Genomic DNA, 20,950 nt, shown 5'->3' with positions numbered 1-20,950 from the left:
AATGGGTTTGCAAACTAGTGCACGGGCAAAATCTGGCCTACCACCTGTTTTGTAAATGAAGTTTTCTTCCACAGCCATGCTCATTTGTTATACACTGTCTGTGACTCTTTGCCCTACAGTGACAGACTTGAGTAGTTGGCAGCAGAGACTGTATGGCCCCCAAAGCCTATAATATTGTCATCTGGCCTTTTACAGAAAACGTTTTTCAGTGCTTGTACTAGCTTTTAAGTTTCTTGAAGAAAAAACTTGTTTGTGTTTGGGCGCAGTGACTCACGCCTGTAATCCCAGCACTTTGGGAGGCTGAGGTGGGCAGATCACCTGAGGTTGGGAGTTTGAGACCAGCCTAACCAACATGGAGCAACCCCATCTCTACTAAAGATACAAAAAATTAGCTGAGGATGGTGATGCTTGCCTGTAATTTCAGCTGCTCGGGAGGCTTAGGCAGGAGAATGACTTCAACCCAGAATGTGGAGGTTGTGGTGAGCTGGAATCATGTCATTGCACTCTAGCCCGGGCAACAAGAGCGAAACTCCGTCTTAAAAAAAAAAAAAAAAAAAAAAAACAAGAAAAGAAGAGGAGAAAACCTGTTTATAATGACTCTGCGCCTAGCGTAATGCTTCATGTATAATAGTGAATAAGCAAGTGGACGAATTAGAAATCCTTCAAAGTTGGCCTTAATTATCATGTGCTTAATATTTAGCTATAACTGGTTATATTTTTAGATTATTAAATATGATATTTTTTCTTAAAGTGAGTTATGCCAATGTAGTCAGGCAATGAATATATCATCTTTCTGTCTTCCCTTTTAAATTATATGACTCAGATTGTTGTTTTTATTAATGGGCAATGACAGTAACTTAATTTGACTTCTTTCTTTGAAATATGTTTTGCTTAGTTACTCCTGATGGTATGGAATTGATGAAAAAGCAAAAAACCGTATAACTTTGCCTTCTTAATTATTTTGTCTCCTTATGGTTATGTTTCTCAAAATTACAATAGACTAGGTGATAAGTGTATGAAAAGTCACTTACAAGAAGCAGGGATTATAGCCCAAAATAAAGTACACCACAGGCCTATCTCTGAATCTTAAAAAAATACATACACACTTACATACCCACAGGTAAATAAATTCTAAATAAGAATTTTAGCTGACAGACCATAGCCACACATTACAAAATATGTTCACCAAAGATCAAATAAGGTTAGTATCAAGAATTAAAGCCAATTTAATATAAGAAAAATTATTAATCATTTAACTAAGAAAGGTGTTTAAAATAATGTATCAACATATTATATCATTTAATAACATATAATATTCATTTCTTGTAAAATGCCAAAAGCAAAAATGCAATAAGGGATATTTATTTGAAATAGAAGGGAATTAGATGCTCTCTGTCACCACTTGTGTGCAAGACAGTTTTGGACATATGTAATGAGCCATGAAAAAATTAAGTATGAATATTGGGAAGGAATAGAGAAGGCCATTAATTTGTGGATACTCTATATTAATCAAGGGCTTTTGAAGATAACAGGGCATAAGAATATGGGTAAATAATGGATGATGAATAGGTTGGTGAAGATTATTGCTGAAGTTAAATGTCAGAAATAAAGAACTTTTATTCTTCCTGCCTGTGAAGACCAAGTATTTTAAAAATAAGATGTCCTACATGGCTTAATGTATAATACCAGTTAAAATTCTAATATAGTTTGCATAAATTGGGGAAGTGATAGGGAAATTTATGTGGAAAAAAATGGAAACAAATGCAATGATTTAAAACAAGTAAAACAACAACCCTGGGGCAGAGGCTTAGCCAACTTTAAAACAATCCTAATATGTAAGGACATGAAATGAGTAATAATTGATTTAATGTATCAAAATAGGACGGTGGGTATAGGAAGTCCAGAAATGAATCAAAATTGACACTTCATATTATTTATGGAATTAATGACTTCCCTGTGCAAGTTATCTTTTTTTTTTTAATTTTTTATTGGATTTTAGGTTTTGGGGTACATGTGCAGAACATGCAAGACAGTTGTATAGGTACACACATGTTATCTTTTTAAGAATGTTGAATCATGTCAAATGTGTTCTTTATGATAGAACAATTTATAATCCTTTGGATATATAGCCAGTAATGGAATTGCTAGGTCAAATGGTATTTCTGTTTCTAGATCCTTCAGGAATTGCCACAGTCTTCCACAATGGTTGAACTAATTTACACTCCCACCAACAGTGTAAAAGCATTCCTATTTCTCCACATCTTCTCCAGCATGGATGGGAACTTTGGAGATTTTAAAACTGTACCAGCTTCAATGGGAAATAATGAGAATCCAGAGAGGCCCCCTGATCCTTTAATCACTACTTTAAAAAGACATCTGCATGTTTATGTGGGACATCCTAGCAGTCCATTTCATGGGAAAGCAGCTCCTTAGGCTAAATAATAGATGCACCTCAAGAAAATAAAGGAGGAGTCATTGGGGTCTACAGTTTAAAATGTTTGGGAAATTTTGGGATAAGCAAAGTTCATTAACGTTCTAGTGGGCATTCTAAATCTCTAAAACTTGAGTATATTGTATGCAACATTTCCCAAACTTATTTAACTCTCAAACCCTTTGTGAGAAAGCAATATACAGAACTAATTTTCTAAGGAAGATAATTTGGGAAGTCTGGTCTTAGAGTTTATCGGGTGACTTTGAAATAACTTATGAAGATTAACATTACCCTGAGGAATACATTTTCTGTCCTCACGTTTGAGGGAGAGGAAATTAACATTAAGAAAGGTGAGTGGCTTCAGGTTTACATCAGTATCAAATTCAGGAGTGGATCAACTGATTCCTTTTCAACAGGTGCTTCCTCCTCATTATCAGATGCTCCAGAGAGGCTGAATAGGCTGAAAGTTGAAAGGCTGCTGTTGGATCCCAATTGGTGTAATCTCAGGATATATCAAAGAAACCAAATGAAAGAGCTAGGAAAGGAAAGAAATCATCTAGTAACTACCACTAGGAGAATGGTTATAAGTACGGGGAAAAAGGAAATTTAGATATACCAGGTTATCAGCTATTTATCCTTTTATCATTAAATATAATGAAAAAATTTTAAAAGAACTAGAAATTTAAACATAAGAAAAACTCTTAAATCATGAGTAGACTTACCTAACTCTGGTAAGATGTTTCCTATTTATGAAATAGGAATATCAGTTTCAAATTTGATAAATTTAGCAGAAAATACAAAATAGGCAAATGTGTTGGATAATACACATTAAATGCTTAATCCAACTACATGTAGATCTATAAGGATAATACCTGGTTATATTGAATAGACTGTTCATATAAGAATCAGCATATATAATACTTGGTGAGTTTTGACACCACAGTCCTGTGTAGGGAAAACTCTTTAACTGTATTTTTTCTGTACTCCCACATGACAATAATTATCCACTTCTGTGACAAAATGTGTGGAGGTTTTTCCCCAAACACCAAGCAGCAGACACAAGCTGCTCTAATTCACTTCTGACACGATCTACCTGGATCTACCACGTTGGCCATGCTGGTCTCAAACTCTTGACCTCAGGTGATCTGCCCACCTCGGTCTCCCAAAGTGCTAGGATTACAGGTGTGAGCCACCATAAAAACCCTTTGGGTTTTTAAGGGTGCTTTGTGACATCACAATTCTGTCCCCCAGGATATAGGGCAGGACTCTGTCTGGGGAGGGTCTTAAGACCCACAATCGGAAAGTCTGGGAAAGATTAGAGTCCTGGCTTGGGTCAGGTGAAAGGAGGGCAGGAGAAGGTCAGAGACCTGCCCCTGAGGCCTAACAAACTCAACATCATAACAAAAGACCAACAAGAGAGGAAAATCTATATCCTAACACCACAGATGCTAAACTCTTTGTACCTTATCTCTGAATGCTGTTATCCTCATATTAGTAATGAGGTTTACAAAGGTAGGTAATTGTGCCGAAGGGAAGTGATACAATCTGCATTTGACGAGTCTAATTTAGTCCACCTCTATCAGTTGCTGAAGCCTACCTTCTTAAGCCTACTTTATGACTACCTAAGAGCATGCACTTCCTGAGATAACCAAAGAAATAACGAACACCTACATAGCACTTACTATGTTATAGGCCAAACACTTTATATATTTTAACTCATTTAATCCTTACAACAGTTGGATGTCAACGAGATGTCAATATTATTAATATTGTAATTTTACAAATGAGGAAATTGAGGCATAAAAACGTTTAGCCTGCACACTTAATCAGTATGTTATGCTCAATCTCTGAAATACTGTTGTATTGTATATACCGATAACTACTGTTGTTATCAGTAGACATTATTATTAAACTTTTACTTGAGATCAGAATTGAGGTCTATTAGACTACATTTGTTGTCTATTCCTGCATAATAAACTGCCATACACTTAGTTACTTAGTTTAATCACCATTTTGTTTACCTGCTCACAGTTCTTTGGGTTGGTGATTTGTGCTCAGCTCCGCTGGGTATTTGGCTGGGCTGGGCTAAGTTCTCCTGTTATTGGTTGGCATCTCTTCAGGGGCCTGTTTATAAGTGAAGAGTATCTAACTGAGCCTCAGTCTCCTAATTCACAGCATCGTTTCTGTTGCATTTTATTGGTTAAGTCACAAAGTTAGGCCAGATTCAAAGACTGGACAGTAGAGTTCACCTTTTGATAGGAGTTTCTACAAAACACTTTCTAATCATTTTTTAATCTGCCATATAAATAAAATAATGGAAAACCCCTATTTGATATTGATTAAGATGAATAGTTTGAAGTTTGACCTTTGTTAGGGAATAAAAAAGGTTAACATTTGATTGTCAGGACATTGTTAAAAGATTCAATAATATAACAAAAATAAATCAACTTTGATATAACTGATAACTAAAATTTAAAAAAAAAACCCTTTCAGAAGTTAAATTGCTTATTTTTAGAAAATCTGAACCATTCAATAAATTAAAATTAAGACAGAATGAGGACAGTTTTGATTTATTCCTAAAATATAAGGTCAATTGTGAAAAAGTAACCAAATACAGTTTTCTAATCCTCAAAATTAATAAGGGACAGTTTTTTAAAGTTTGCAAACAATACCATATAGTAGTTAGCCTATTTTTAAATACTGTATTCAACCTGTTTAATCTTGTCAAATTATATACTAAGAGTAATTCGTGTCAAATACAGTAGGTGGCACTGTGATAAAACTTTTGTTTCAGTAAAGCGTTAACTTTCAGGCTTCATCTGTCTATACTCCTCTACCTGTGTTGTTGTTAAAAAAAAAAAAAAAAGATGTTTCTAAATAAGACTAGTCTGAATAGAATCTAGGCAACTTTGTTTAACTTAATACGTATTTATTTACAGTGTTTTTTTAAACCACAAAATTAAGTACGGTAATGTTAGTGTTTCTTGAACTAAATTCTACCAGTGGTAAAAATGGAGCGTACTGTTAGTTGATCCAGAGGCACAGATCTTAATTTCTCAAAATAGTTTCATATGTATTTCAGCTTCATACAAGTTATTCTCAATTTCTCATTCTTAATAACCAGGCTTTTAAATTATTTATTATGTAAGCTGAAACAGCAAAGAAGAAATGCAACATGAGACTACAAAAGAGTCAATTTTAATATGGCGATTCTGTTGTACTTTCAGTATTTCATGGTCCTCTTGAGTCTTTAAATAGAAATCTCAGTAGAAAAATGAACTATGACTTGGATAGTATGAACAGTTTTTTATTCCTTTGAATAACATTTTGAAAGGAGAGTTTTAGAAAACTTGATTATTGTACATTAAAATCACAAGGTAAGACTGTTGTAAGAGTAGGGACTTGGGTTGTGTAGTATACTGAAGTGTAATGATGCAGTATCTTACTACTTCATTTGCATTGATTCTGGTTAAATTAGTGCTTCCCAATCCTGGGCTTACAGGTTTCCCAGTCATCTGTGAGACATCCTTAAGAAAGTTTCATGGATTCTGATTCAGCAGTCATCACAGTGCTGACCTGGGTAAAATCTTGCTGCCATTCTTAATGGCAGATGGATTGTGAAAAGTGACACACCAGAGCATATTCAGTCTTCTGAATTTATCTTTGAATGGCCTTTTCTTTCAGCTTTACTACGAGGCAGAAATCCTTAAAGTCTATTTAGCATGTTTTTATAAAGTTACATTTTGAAGTAGGTAAACATTTAGAAACAGCAACAAAAAACATAAAATCTTAGAAAGCTATTATAAAATAGAAATACTAAGTTTTTGGAAGTATGTAGTGGTTATAAAATATGAAAAATATACATTATTTGTGATACTAATAAGCATTGTTTTTCTTCCTTACTATTAAATATTGGGGCTTCCTTAGTATTAAAAAATGGGGCTTATTTATTATTTTGGTGGCGAAACAGGAAAATTCTAAATGAAATTTACCCAATCATAATGTCTCCTCTCTCCTTGCCTATTTGAGTTCTGACACATTAGTTAGAATCTAAATTTAGACTGTGATCTCTTATTTGATTTTTTTTCTCTTTTGCGTTTATTAGAGTAATGACATTGCTTTTTTACCTTCTGTTTCTGATTGCCACCTAGACCAGCAAAACTGCAGTTGATTGTATATACTATTTTCCAGCTGATTACCTGGCTCAGGCATTTGATTCTCTTTGTTTGGACTTGAAGACAGAAGAAGGAAAAACCTTGTTTTTAGAGTATCAAGCTGTTCCAGTAATATTGAGTCATCTAAGAATATCCAGTAAAGGACTCCTGTCTAATGTTATTGATAGTTTGCTCCAGATGACGGTGGAATCTAGTAAGTTTTTAAGTTCCATATGTGTAAAGAAAGCAGGATGATTTTTCTATCTTCATCTTGTCTGCATGTATAACTCCATGTAACAGATACTATTGCATTTTTAAAAGCTTTAAAAAAGTATTTTAGGTTCTGGGGTACATACGCTGATCATGCAGGATTGTTCCACAGGTACATACTTGGCAAGGTGGTTTGCTTCCTTCACCCCCCCATCACCTGTAACTGGCATTTCTCCCCATGTTATCCCTCCCAGCCTCCCCACCCACTGCTGTCCCTCCCTTTGCCATCCCCCTACACTGACCCCAGTATGTAATGCTCCCCTCCCTGTGTCCATGTGTTCTTATTGTTCAACACCCGCCTATGAGTGAGAACATGCAGTGTTTGGTTTTCTGTTTTTGTGTCAGTTTGCTGAAAATGATGGTTTCCAGATTCATCTGTGTCCCTAAAAATGACATGAACTCATCCTTTTTTATGGCTGCATAGTGTTCCATCGTGTATATGTGCCACATTTTCTTTGTCCAGTCTATCATTGATGGGCATTTGGGTTGGTTCCAGATCTTTGCTATTGTACACAGGGCTGCAGTGAACATACATGTGAATGTGTCTTTATAATAAAGCTATTTATAATCCTTTGGGATTATAAATCCCAGTAATGGGATTGCTGGGTTAAATGGAATTTTTGTTTCTAGATTCTTGAAATAGAGAAGTTGCCACACTGTCTTCCACAATGGTTGAACTAATTTACACTCCCACCAACAGTGTGTAAGTGTTCCTTTTTCTCCACATCCTCTCCAGCATCTGTTGTCTCCTGATTTTTTAATGATAGCCATTCTATCTGGCATGAAATGGTATCTCAATGTGGTTTTGATTTGCATTTCTCTGATGACCAGTGATGATGCGCATTTTTTCATATGTTTGTTGGCTTTGTAAATGTCTTCTTTTGAAAAGTGTCTGTTCACATCCTTCGCCTACTTTTGAATGGGTTTGTTTGTTTGTTTCTTGTAAAGCTGCTTTAGTTCTTTGTAGATTCTGGATATTAGGCCTTTGTCAGATGGGTAGATTGCAAAGATTTTTCCCCATTCTGTTGGTTGCCTGTTCACTCTAATGATTGTTTCTTTTGCTGTGCAGAAGCTCTGGAGTTTAATTAGGTCCCATTTGTCTGTTTTGGCTTTTTTTTTTTTTGCTATGGCTTTTGGTGTTTGAGTCATGAAATCCTTGCCTATGCCTATGTCCTGAATTGTTTTGCCTAGTTTTTCTTCTAGGGTTTTTATGGTGTTAGGTTTTATGTTTAAATCTTTAATCCATCTGGAGTTAATTTCAGTGTAAGGTGTCAGGAAAGGGGTCCAGTTTCAGCTTTCTGCACATGGCTAGCCAGTTTTCCCAACACCATTTATTAAACAGGGAATCTTTCCCCATTGCTTGTTTTTGTCAGGTTTGTTGAAGATCAGATGGTTTTTGATACTATTTAATTGAGCCATTAATAACATCACTAAGAATTAAAAATCAAACTCTTGGTTCAGATTTTCACTAACTTAGCAGTTTCCACTAATCTGTTAAGTGGGTACACTGCAATACGTCACTCACATATTGAAACCATTTTTTCTGTTCCCTTTTGTTCCAGCATTCCAACATATCTAATTGTATATTTCCCATTTGCTCAGAATGAGTGAGATCATCAAATACATCTTCACCTAAAGTGAAAATAATGACCCAAACATATTCCTGTTGTTGTCTCTTCACCCGTACTCTTGTATTGGGGCAGGGGGTGGAATTGGGGGTGGGGGCACTTTGGCTGTGTATGTGGCTACTCTGTTTAATTCCTATTTATAATGTTTTATAGTCTGTGGGTTGTTTTCCTTTTTGATTTTTATATTGATAAATCAGATTATTTAAACTTGCTATTAATGATTTCTAGTTGGGCAAAAATATGTATAGGGATGCTAAACATCAGTGTTTTAATTTGCTTCTGTTGGCGTTGCTCTTTGAACCTCTTGCAATCCCTTGATTCATAACAAGTAGACATTTTGCTTAAATAATTCTTTTTCATTGTCGCCTTCTTCCCCCTTCCCTCTACAGCACTCCTAAAAATATCCCTTCCAGAGGTGGAAGTTGAAAGTGAAGGCCATTGCTCTGCATGGTAGTAAGCAGCCTGTGGACTTGGTGGCTGCCTATGGGCAACTCCCTCCCTAATGTTTGGGTAGAAAGTGTCGTTATGCCTCCTAACTAGGTGCATTCAGTGTATGGTTTCACATTTTAAGTTAACTTTTATACATGGTGGCGTTTTTCATTCACAGAATCCCTGTGAAGGAGGTCTGGGGAAACTGAGGCTTAGAAAAACTAGGTAACTTCTCCAGGGATTCCACAGCTAAATACTAATAGAACTGGGACGTAAAGCCCAACCACTGACTGTAGACATAGGCTTATTCATTCTACCAAAGCACTGTAACTAGGTTTTCCAGGTTTGTTTTCTTCTCCTGTCCCAAGATGTCTTATACTGTCCAATATATTCTATCAACATTTTTAGCTATTTGTAACTGTTAAAATATTGGACTTATAGTTGATGACTAGCTACCTAGATTAGTAATCTTGGAGTTTTGTAGTTTGGTTTACTAATGTAAGGAGTAGAATGGAAAGTGAAGAGTTAGTGAACTGAGGCATCTAATATTACTTAAGTGGCTAGATTCTCAACTTGTTTCACAGGAATTTTTCTTTTAATGAGAAAAACAAAAATCATACCAGATACAGAAAACAAACCTTTCTGAATATGTCTAATAGAGATTACATCTTTCTTGTTGTCAGAGGAAAACAATATAATTTTATGAAATAGTTGACCTGCTTGGGTGAAATGACATTGTGGCACTGCAAATCCAAATTTGAAAAAATTCTCTTAGATGAGATAGTCAACAGTCATTCACATTTGTTTACCATTGTTCAAGTTACTCTCACATTCAGCCAGGTGTGGTGGCTCACGCCTGTAATCCCAGGAATTTGGGAGGCCAAGGTAGGGGGATCACTTAAGGTCAGGAGTTTAAGACTGGCCCGGCCAACATGGTGAAACTCTGTCTCTACTAAAAATATAAAAATTAGCCAGGCAGAATTGTTTGAGCCCAGGAGGTGGAGGTTGCAGTGAGGCAAGATCGTGCCACTGCACTCCAGCCTGGGTGACGGAGCAAGACTCCATCTCAAAAAAAAAAAAAAAAAAAAACAAAAGACAAAACACCAATGCTGTGCCCTTCTTGTTCAAATCAAGTTAATGAGCAGTATCTAATCCTGATCACTACCAAAGCCATATTGTTTTTAGTGATGCAAAAATTTTGCAAGTTTGGAAATGGGTGAATCTTTGATGATGTTTGATTGAAGAGCATTTACTTGCTTGATGAGTTACCCATTTTTAATGTAAATTCAGTACTTCTTGGTCAGCCAGTACAGTTTATTGGAGGGAAAAATGATTGATCAAAGTGAAGCAGATACTTCTTTAGCTGTTGGTTTTTTGTTTTCCTAGGTTTGATTTGTGTGTGTGTGGCTGTTGTTAATGGGATTGTGCTCTTGATTTGCTTTTCAGCATGAATGTTACTGGTTTATAGAAATGCTTCTGATTTTTTTTCTTAAATATGTTGTTTTAATGCGAACTCCTGATTTTTTGTACTTTGAATTTGTAACTTTAAACTTTGCTAAAGTCATGTTTCAGGTCTGAGAGTCTTTTGGCAGGATCTTTAGGGTTTTCTAGGTGTAGAATCCTATTGTCAGTGAAGAGAGATAACTTGACTTCCTCTTTGGATGCCTTTTCTTTCTTTCTCTTGGCTGATTGCTCTTGCTAGGACTTTAGTACTGTGTTGAATAGGAGTGGTGAAAGTGGACCTCCCTGTTTTGTTCCAGATTTTAGGGGAGACCCTTTCAAATTTCTCCATTAAGTATAATATTGACTGTAGTTTTGTCTTCAATGCCTAGTTTGTTGAGGGTTTTTAATCCTAAAGAGATGTTAGATTTTATCTAATGTTTTTTTCTGCATCTATTGATATGATCATATGGTTTTTGTTTTAAACTCTCTTTTTACATTTACTGATTTGTATATATTGAATCATCCTTGCGTCTGAGGAATGAAGCCCACTTGATCATGGTGTATTACCTTTTTGATGTGCTACTGTGTTCCATTTGCCAGTATTTTGTTGAGGATTTTTGCATCTGTGTTCATCAGGGATATTGGCCTGTAGTTTTCGACTTTTGTTGTGTCTTTGCCAGATTTTGGTATCAGGATGATACTGGTTTTGTGGAATCAGTTAGGGAGGAGTCCCTGCTCTTTGATATTTTGGAATAGTTTCAGTAGAATTGGTATCAGCTCTTCTTTGTTCGTCTGGTAGAATTTGGCTGTGAATCCATCTGGTCAAGGACTTTTTTCTTTAGTGGAAAGGTTTTTATTACTGATTCAATTTTGGAACTCAATACTGGTCTGTTCGGGGTTTCAATTTCTTTCTGATTCAATCTTTGGAGGCTGTATATTTCTGGGTAATTACTAATCTAGCTAGTGGTTTATTGATCTTGTTTATCCTTTCAAAGAACCATTTTTTTCATTTCATCAATCCTTGTATAGTTCTTTTAGTCTCAACTTCATTTAGTTCTGCTCTGATTTTTATTATTTCTTCAGCTAGTCTTGGTGTTTAATTTGTTATTGTTTTTGTAGTTCCTTTAGGTGTGACATTAGGTTGTTAATTTGAGATTGTTCTTTTTTATATAGGCATTTAGCACTATAAACTTTCTTCTTAACACTGTTTTTGCTGCATCCTAGAGGTTTCAATATATTATATTTTGATTTTCATTATTTCAAATAATTTTTTTATTTCTGCCTTAATTTTGTTCTTTACCCAAAACTCATTCGGGAGCAAGTTCTTTAGTTTTCATGTATTTGTTTGTTTTTGAGAGTCACTCTTTGTATTGATTTCTATTTTTCTTCCACTATGGCCCAAGAGGATTCTTGGTATATTTCAGTTTTTTTTTTTTTAATTTGTTGAGACTTGCTTGATTACTGAGCATGCGGTCCATCATAGAGTATGTTTCATGTGCAGATGAGAAGAATACATATTCTGTAGTTGTGAGAATAACCCATGCCACTTAAAAAGAAAGGAAAAAGCTGTTGCAAAAGGAATCTCGATGGAATTGATTTGCAGATAGATTATCTTACCTTACTAAATGGGCGTTGGTGGCCAGGGCCAGCCTCGTGAGGTGCCATGTTTCAAAGCATTGTGTTTACAGTGCTCTAAGGAGTGCAGAGCTTCCTCAGGAGTCTTCGCAGGCTGGATAGTGGTGTCAGTGGGCCTAACTCCAAGTGCCTGTGACTGGTTCTCTTTGCATATGATGGGGGATTTTGGATTTTCAGATTAGGGATGCTCAACCTGTATAATGTGGTGATTATAGTTAATAACAAATCTGTTACAGACTTGAAAATTGCTAACAGAGTACATTTTAAATTTTATCACCACAAAAAGCAAGTATGTGAGGTAATGGATATGTTATTTAGCCTGATTTAGCCATTCTACGATGTTTACATACTACATGATATTGAAATATATTATACATGGTAAAGATATATAATTTTCATTTGTTAATTGAAAAACAAGTATCCCAGAAAAATATATCTTTGCTATCAAAGGATACGTAGTTACTTCATATCTTTTTTCTACCAATGGTTTTCTTGATGTTGGCCAGCTTTTCTTTTCTTTTTTTTTTTGAACATGGTTAGATACTAGTGTATATACAGTTCCATACTTGCAAGTAGGCTATGTTTATCTGTTTGAAATATCAATATGCAAGAAAATCCTAGGAAATATTAAAAAGATATACTTGAGTTGTTCTGTTTAAATTCTGTGTGTCAATTTGGATAAAATATAACAAAGATAACAAAGAATCATCAACTACTTTGGACTATACTCCATGCATTAAACTTATTCTGTAGATCTAGAACTTACTTCTGAACATATCTCTATGGTTTAGTTGCAATATTAGGTTGTTAATTTGAGATCTTTCTATCTGATACAGGTACTGTTTTTCACTGACAGTTATTTTCCTTGTTTTGGACAACATAGTTTCTTCTCTTTTGCTGTTTTAAATTTATTCAACCATTCTGTTATGTTTCTGTTATTTAGGCGATTATAAGAAGGATAATTTCAGTGAAATTATAGATGCAATATTTCCAACAAAGCACCAACCTAAATCTGTTTTCTTAGTTAAAAGCTTTCACATGGAAACATTCCCTTTAGGAAATACAATGGGAAGATTTATTTTTAATAACTGAAGAGTATACAACTATAGCAAAGACTGTGCAGTGCAGTACTTTAGATGTGTGGTATTTTCAAGAAACATCAGAGAAGCCAGGATAGCTGAAGCAGAGTTAGTGAGGGCAAAGAAGTAGAAGAATCAGATAGGGAACTAGCTGGGTACTCATCGGGAAGAGCTTTGTTGGGCATCAGTAAGAGTTGGGGATTTTTATGTAGTAAAATGTCTAGATCTTTTTCTTTCTATTCTGATTTGTTGACTTTAATGTTATGAGCTTTTAAATGTATTTCTACATAACCTTTGTTTTTAATTATTGCTTAATTTTTATGTTTATCATCCTTTATTATTTATTAAGGGGATTGAGTTTTCTGAAATTTGATAAGAAAATGGATTCATTGGCATTCTTTCCCAGCACAAAAGAGCTTTGAAGTTGTTCTTGGTCAGCTACTTCAGGGATATGTGGCACAGGGACTTAATGAACTAACAGTTCCTTCTGTAACTTCTGAAGTCTACTTAAGAGTCAATTAATGGGTGCTTGTAGCTATCGGTTTCTGAATACTGCCAGATTTAGAGCTCTGTTAAAAGTTACATAATCACTTTAATGATGCTTTGCATCCCCTTGTCTGACACTGTTAACAAAATCTCTGTTTCTGAGATAAAAAGCTGGTCTTTCTCTTGTGTAACACCAGATAATGCTAGATGATGCATACACTAGTGTGTAACACTAGTGAGCCCTTTTTGGTCAACATTTAAATTTGTGTTACATAATATATTTTGAGGAAACCCATTCTAATATTTTGTGGGGAAAAAAACCAAAACATTGCATATGATGGAGGATAAAATTGAACCCACCAATTAGTGTGGTAGAAAAAGCCAAAAGAGGAAATAATTAAATATGTAGATGATGAACACACTATTTTTATTTATTTTTTTAAAAAAAGATTAAAATTCTCTAGCTGTTTTAAGGAATTATTTTTAACGAAATTGTCTTCATTGTTTAAAAGGTAACACACTTTAAGATCAGGTGTGATGGCTCATGCCTGTAATCTCAGCACTTTGGGAGACTTAGGAGAGAGGACTGCTTGATCCCAGGAGTTTGAGATGAGCTGAGCAACATAATGAGGCCAGTCTCTACAAAAAAATTTAAAAATTAGCTGGACATAATGGTGTGCATTTGTAGTCCCAGTTACTTGGGAGGCTTTGGTGGGAGAATCGCTTAAGTCTAGGAGTTCAAGGTTGTAGTGAGCTATGAACATGACACTGCACACCAGCCTGAGCAAGACTGAGGCCCTATTTTAAGAAAAGAAAATAAGTAAATAGTAACACATTCACCTATCTCATAATTTCAAAAGTACCAAAGTGAAAAGTCTGACTTCAGTTACTGTTTCCCTCCCTGGAGGGAACAGCTGCACACACACACACAAATACATACACATTTTTTTTTAATAACTATTTTTTTCTTTCTTTTTTTTTTTCATTTTTTTGTTTTCAAAGACGGGGTTTCACCATGTTGGTCAGGCTGGTCTTGAACTCCCGACCTCAGGCGATCCGCCCGCCTTGGCCCATACACATTTGAACATTTTTCTTTTTACCACAGGAATGCTAACATGTTGTACATATAATAATATACATATATATTATTGTCATTATATCTCGAAGCTCTTATATAAATGCATAATTTCTTCAATTAAAATTCATTAAGCAGACCACCATTGATGGTTATTTTGGCTGTTTCTAGTCTTTTCTAATATAAACAGTACTTCTATGAATAACCATATACAAAACTTAAGTTCGTACATGTGGGAGCTTATTTGGTAGTAGTGACTTAGAGTTCTCTTGTCAGTTAAATGATGTGTCTCCATTTCACTAGGACCAGTTTCTAGATATTTATCTCTCTCTCTTTGGGGCAAAATATTTCCCTGTTTCTTCTTTTTCCTTGATATTCTCTGTTGACGTTTTAGTGCCTTCGACAAAAGAGTGACTTCTCTTTGTCTTTATGGACTGGCCTCATTCTGGAGAAGACCCTCACCAATCAGCCCAGACAGAAATTCAGGAATCTTTGAATTTTTTTTTATTATTTTATTTTTATTATTATTTTTTATTGCACTTTAGGTTCTGGGGTACATGTGCAGATCATGCAGGATTGTTGCATAGGTACATACATGGCAAGGTGGTTTGCTCCCTTCATCCCCTCCCATCACTTATATCTGATATTTCTCCCCTCGTTATCCCTCCCCACCCTCCCTACACCCCACCCCTGCTGTCCCTCCCCTAGCCCCCTCCAACTGACTGCAGTGTGTGTTTTTCCTGCCAGTTCCATCCACTGTCTTTGTTCTTAATAGTCCCTAGGCATCTAGAATAGTTCAGGTCCCTTCAGCATCTGAGACCATGGAGGCTGAATTCATTTCCTCACACAGTCCCCATTTAAGGTAAGTGGCCGGACACACAGTGCCTCTCTGTTCATTCCCAGGTAGAAGCTAAAGAGCTGGGGGTTTTGCCTGCTTACTCCGTGATGAGCCAGATATAGAGGGTGGGGTGGCTGGTTACCAACACCCCAAATTGCCATGAGTGGTCAGAGTTTGCTGGGTTCTGTTAGTGATCCAAGACAGGCTAGACGTAGACCAGTTTTCTGGGTAGCTCCTAGAAAACTTTGGACATTAGACATATAGGGTAGCTCTTTCTCTCCCTGTGGAGAAGCTAGGAGCTGGGAGATTTTGTTCCTGTCATAGGAAACTGTGCCAGGGGATTATGGCAGTATGGTGTCTGAATTGACTTACTGGCTTTGATGTGACTGGTTTCATATTTACCTGGTATGCAGCAGCCTCTTAAAGTTTTTGAATTTCACACAAAGGGTATTTGGCCATGGGGATTGTCGTGGAATCATTTTGCTTGTTGGAAGAAGGAAGTTCCAAGGGTCCTCTTCTGCCATCCATATGTCATTTCTTCTGCCTCCCTTTTATAAGGATACTTGTGATTGTAGTTAGACCTAATCAAATGATCCAGGATCATCACCTCCATCTGAGGATCTCTAACTTAATCACATCTGCAAAGCCTTTGTCACATAAGCTAACATTCACCAGTTCCCATGACAGGGATATAGACATCTTTTGGGGGAACCATCATTCAGCCCACCACACTAGTCTTTCATTTTTCTCTCCTCATCAATTTGAAAATTTTCTTGGTACCAGTTTGTATGTATATCTGCTGCATTTAAGGTATTCAGTGTACAGGCACAAGCTTTTCACTACTTCATTATGTCTTACAGTGCAGTTGTCCTCAAGTACTAACATATTGAAATGATTAAAATATTACCTTATTATAAATTCCCTTTCCCCCTGTATTATAAATAGTATATTATATTGATTAAAAAGATATATGTGAATAGATTATATTGTTTATGGTTATTTTAGAATAATTAAAGGAGAATTACAAAATATTATGAAAAGATTCTACCGAGTCACTGGGTTGAGAACTGTTCCTCTAGCTCAGGTATGTTTTTATATTTATGTACACTTTAGATAGATAGATAGGAAACCTGGGGGTCTCAGAAATTAAGTGACTTATTTAATGTCACAGGGCTAGGACTTGGGGCAGTGATGAGAGGAATAACTAAGTCTTTTAGAAGGAGAAAAGGTGGACACAAGAGAGAAGCTCTCCCCCGGAAGCTAGGACTCCAGAATTGACAGATTTGCCTCAGGAATCAAAAAAGCAAACAAGAAAGAAAAAGTAAAAGTCTTGAAATTCTCTCAGGAATGAGAAGTAGAAGGAACAACATGGTTCGAAACCGGGAAAATGGCAGACTCGGAAGTTTACTTGGGGACTTGTTAGTTATGAATATGGATTACCCTGCTCCAAGAGCGCTTTTGTCTCTGGACTAGCACTCCCCTCCTCAAGCCTCTGGCAAGTTCCTACTCATCTTTTAAGAAATAGCTCATCTTGAGTGCATTTCACACCATTTCTTTTTCCAAAAAGGAATGAGGGCGGACTCGAAAAAAATACTGAAGAAGAAAATTTATTTGGGTGTTTTTCAAAGACTATGTAAGTCTATTCATACTATCGCTTTTTTTTTTCTTTTTAAATATTTCCTGACTCTTCCAGTTTGAGGGATGGGCAACCGAAGGTTTTTGGTTGGTATTGAATATTGCTATGTTGTGGTACAGTTTTTGAGTCACCAGAACTGGAATGAAAGCCTAACTAAAAATCATACATTTTTGTCCCATGTAATAGCATGTTACTATCTGAGAGTTGAGGCGAATTTTCTTTAAAAAATAATTTTATTCTGATTACTCTTGCCTTAGAATTCTGAAAAGATTTAAATAGTTGTTATCTGAGAAACTTGGATTCTGAGCATTTAAACTGGAAAAAAATTCTCATCAGTTATTGACAGGCTGATGACTAACATGTGGACATAATCATTACCAAAAAGTGTGCTAACTTGTGGACAGCATGTACTTTTAAAAAAGATATAACCACTATAGGAAATATTCACAGATAAATAATTCTCTTGAGAAACTTTAGTATTGACTTTTAAATTAATAAAAATTAGTTATTTTCTTAAGTTACAATAGTTTTTTTTGTCAGATATCACATTAGTATAGTGTTGGTGCAGGGAGTCTGTAGTGCCCCTTTTTTGTTATTACTGAAAGTAACTTGTAGCTGAGATTGGTTGTGTCTTCAGGTAATCTTTCTCAAATTGAATATTTAAATACCTTCCACCAAGCCTATTAACTATACATTTATATAAAATATTGTGACTCAACAAAAGCATCGAATAAATGGTTTGAAGAAATATCTTTAGACCTTTGAAGCAGAGTCTGTGGGTTGGCTCCCCCATCATCATTCTCACCTCTTTCGACCTACCTGCCTCTCTTCTAGAGACTATAGCACCTAAAAACTTTCTCCTCCAGGCTTTCGTTGCTGACAGGGTAGCTACATGCTTGACACACTGGAGGCCAGTAAGATGCAAACCAGAAGTCTGCTGAGAGTTCTGGGAATCCTTTGCTTTTCTTCTGAAGAAGAACAGATATGATTGGCACTTAATCCCATGCTGCCCTCCTTTTTGCTTTGTTGTGTGTAAAGCCTTTGACCATGACACATAAAAATAATACTAAGGATATTTTCATGAGAAAATCTGAATAAGAAAAAAAAGCTAAGGGTTTTGGAACAGAAACAAAGAATCTGGGTTTCTGACGACATTGTCTCACACCTAAATTGGTTTCATGAAGTGCCTACCTTTTATGAAAGAAAAAGAAAATGATTTTTTTTTCTATTTGATTAAGCTACTATAAGTCAGATTTTGTCTACATTCCAAGCTGAACCAACACAGACTGTATTTCATACTTGGAGAGGGTTTTATTTTGCTTTCTAAGAATTCTGTTTTGTTTCCTTAAAGAAAAATCTGTTTTTCATTATATTGTTCATGCTCAAGCAGAGCAAAATTTAGTCATTAGCAAAATGGCTGACTAGGATGTTGCAGGTGCTTGTTTCCCCACAGAAACATCAAATAAATAGCTACAGACTACTAAAATAACTTGGTAGGAACTATGGAAACCCGTCAAAGGTCTGTAGCAACCCAGCAAATGCCCAATCAAGAAAAAGCCACGTGCAAAATGATGGGAAATTTTGTGATAATTTTACTCACTGTTGCTCTATCTCTGGCACACTGCAGCGCAGAGAAAAGTAAATGGCCCAGTTCTTCATTCCCTTCCTCAGGACAGATGGATTCAAGCAGAACTAGTTTGAAGCATTCTTGCCTATCAGTGGCTTGCCCAAGAGACTGGTTTCAGACTTGCCTCACTCAGAGCACATGCAGGGAACGTGGCATGGTTTGAATCACAGGCTGAAGGCCAAGGAAGGCAGTGGTGGGCACCAGAGCACATGAAAACTACAGGGAGATAACAGACCTGTGGATGTGTGGGAGCAAGAGAAATGCCATACAACATCTAAGGCCTTGAGAAGAAGCTTGGGTGAGATTCTGGGAAATTAAGACATTTAAAGGCAGCCAGAGGAAACAAGAAAAACAAAAAACAAAACAAAACAAAAAACCAGAAAGCACACACAGGCCCAGATAGGATGCATGCCCAGAAAAGACCTGAGATGACCTTAAGCATACTCCCTATGCTGTTCCCTAGGCTCAGGGGCTTGATAAGTAGCAAAGGTCTTTTATGTCAGTCTTCAAAGACTGGAAGGGGTGATGTTTTTTTTAAATGTCAGATTTACAGCAAAAAAATCATACGACATGCAAAGAAAGAATGAAATCTAGCCCATCCATAGGAACAAAATAAATATTCAGAAACTATCCCTGTTAAGACACACAAACTAATTGGATTTGCTCAGAAAAGACTTTAAAACAGCTATCTTAAATATGCTTAATGAACTAATGAGAAATAATAAAAGGAAATCAGGAAAATGATACATGAACAAAATTTCTCAACTATCTTAAATATGCTCAATGAGCTAATGAGAAATAATGAAATCAGGAAAATGATACATGAACAAAAATTCTATCAACAAATTATTTTTAAAAACCCAAATTCTAAAACTGGAAAATATAGTAGCTGAATTAAAAAATTTATGAGAAGGGGTCAACAGCAGACTTGAACAGGCAAAAAAAGAATCAGTGAACTTGAAGGCAGGTCATTTGAAATGATCAAGTCTGAGGAGCAAAATCAAAGAAGAAAAAAGAAAAGTGAACAGAGTCTGAGAGACGTATGCAATACCATCAGGCAGACCGACTGCATTACTGGAGTCCAGGAGAAAAAAGAGAAAGGGTGGAGAGAAAAGATAGAGAAATAATAGCAGAAAACTTACCAAATTTGAGGAAAAACATGGCTTTACAAATCAAAGAAACTCAAAGAATCCATGTCTGATAATCTTAGAGTCCAGCACCAAGACACATTATCATGAAACTGTCAAAAGTGAAAGACAAAGAGTAACTTGAAAGCAGTAAAGATAAATGTGGTATGTACATACAGTATAATATTATGTAGTCAAAGAAATGAAATTCTGATAGATGCTACAAAATGGATGAACCTGGAAGACATGCTAAATGAAATAAGCCAGGCACAATAGGATCCATCTTTGTGATTCCTCTTACATGAGGTGCCTGGAGTAGAGAAATAAAGTAGATTGGTGATTGTCAAGTTTTGGGGAAGAGGGAAATGGGAAAATTAAAGTTATTGTTTAATGTGCAGTTTCAGGGGAAGATGGAAAAAGTTCTGGAGATGGATGGTTGCACAGTAATGTGAATTTACTTAATACCATAAAACTAAACACTTAAATGTTTTAAATGATGCGTTATGCATATTGAACCCCAGTTTAAAGAATGAATATAAATAAACTTTTAGAACTCAAAAATTTCAAATGAACCTCATTATTTAGAAATCACCATCATTAATGTTCAGTGAACATTATTTTAGACATGCCTCTATGGTTGTGTTCACATGAAAAGATGGATGAATGGATAGGCTGAGGTGGGCGGATCTCTTGAGATCAGGAGTTCGAGCCCAGCCTGGCCAACATGATGAAATCCCAACTCTACAAAAAAAGATACAAAAACTAACTGGGCGTGGTGGTGTGCACCTGTAATCCCAGTTATTCTGGAGGCAAGGCAGGAGAATCTCTTGAACCCAGAAGGCAGAGGCTTCAGTTAGCCAAGATCCTGCTTCTGTACTCCAGCCTGGGTGACAAAACGAGACTCTGTCTCCAAAAAATAATAATATCTTGTTAAAAAACAAGATAAAAAAATTGTCCCAATTTTTTCACATTGTTTATGGTGGTAAAATACATGTAACATAAAACAATCATTTTAACCATTTTTAAATTGTATATGCTATTTAAATACTGTGTTCTAGACAGAATTGATTGACTTTCAGCCTGAAAGATGAG

At 35.9% G+C, this 20,950-nt stretch overlaps 1 protein-coding gene across 18 annotated transcripts in view; it reads left to right on the top strand.

Annotated features, from left to right (window-relative positions):
- The window catches only part of CCDC138 (coiled-coil domain containing 138), an 82,735-nt gene that overhangs the window by 53,603 nt on the left and 8,182 nt on the right, over positions 1-20,950 (top strand). For all 18 annotated transcript variants that reach the window (XR_013526382.1, XR_013526381.1, XM_078348906.1 and 15 more), the window contains one exon: positions 6,623-6,799. Coding sequence is in view for 16 of the 18 variants with exons in the window: in XM_078348906.1 (XP_078205032.1) it covers positions 6,623-6,799 (177 nt within the window). In the remaining 2 variants the exon portion in view is untranslated. The remainder of the gene's footprint in view (positions 1-6,622; positions 6,800-20,950) is intronic.

This window comes from Callithrix jacchus, chromosome 14, assembly GCF_049354715.1.
Source record: "Callithrix jacchus isolate 240 chromosome 14, calJac240_pri, whole genome shotgun sequence".
Lineage (NCBI taxonomy): Eukaryota > Metazoa > Chordata > Mammalia > Primates > Cebidae > Callithrix > Callithrix jacchus.
The sequence above is the reverse complement of the archived record's forward strand: the minus strand, read 5'-3'. Positions and strand labels throughout refer to the sequence as shown.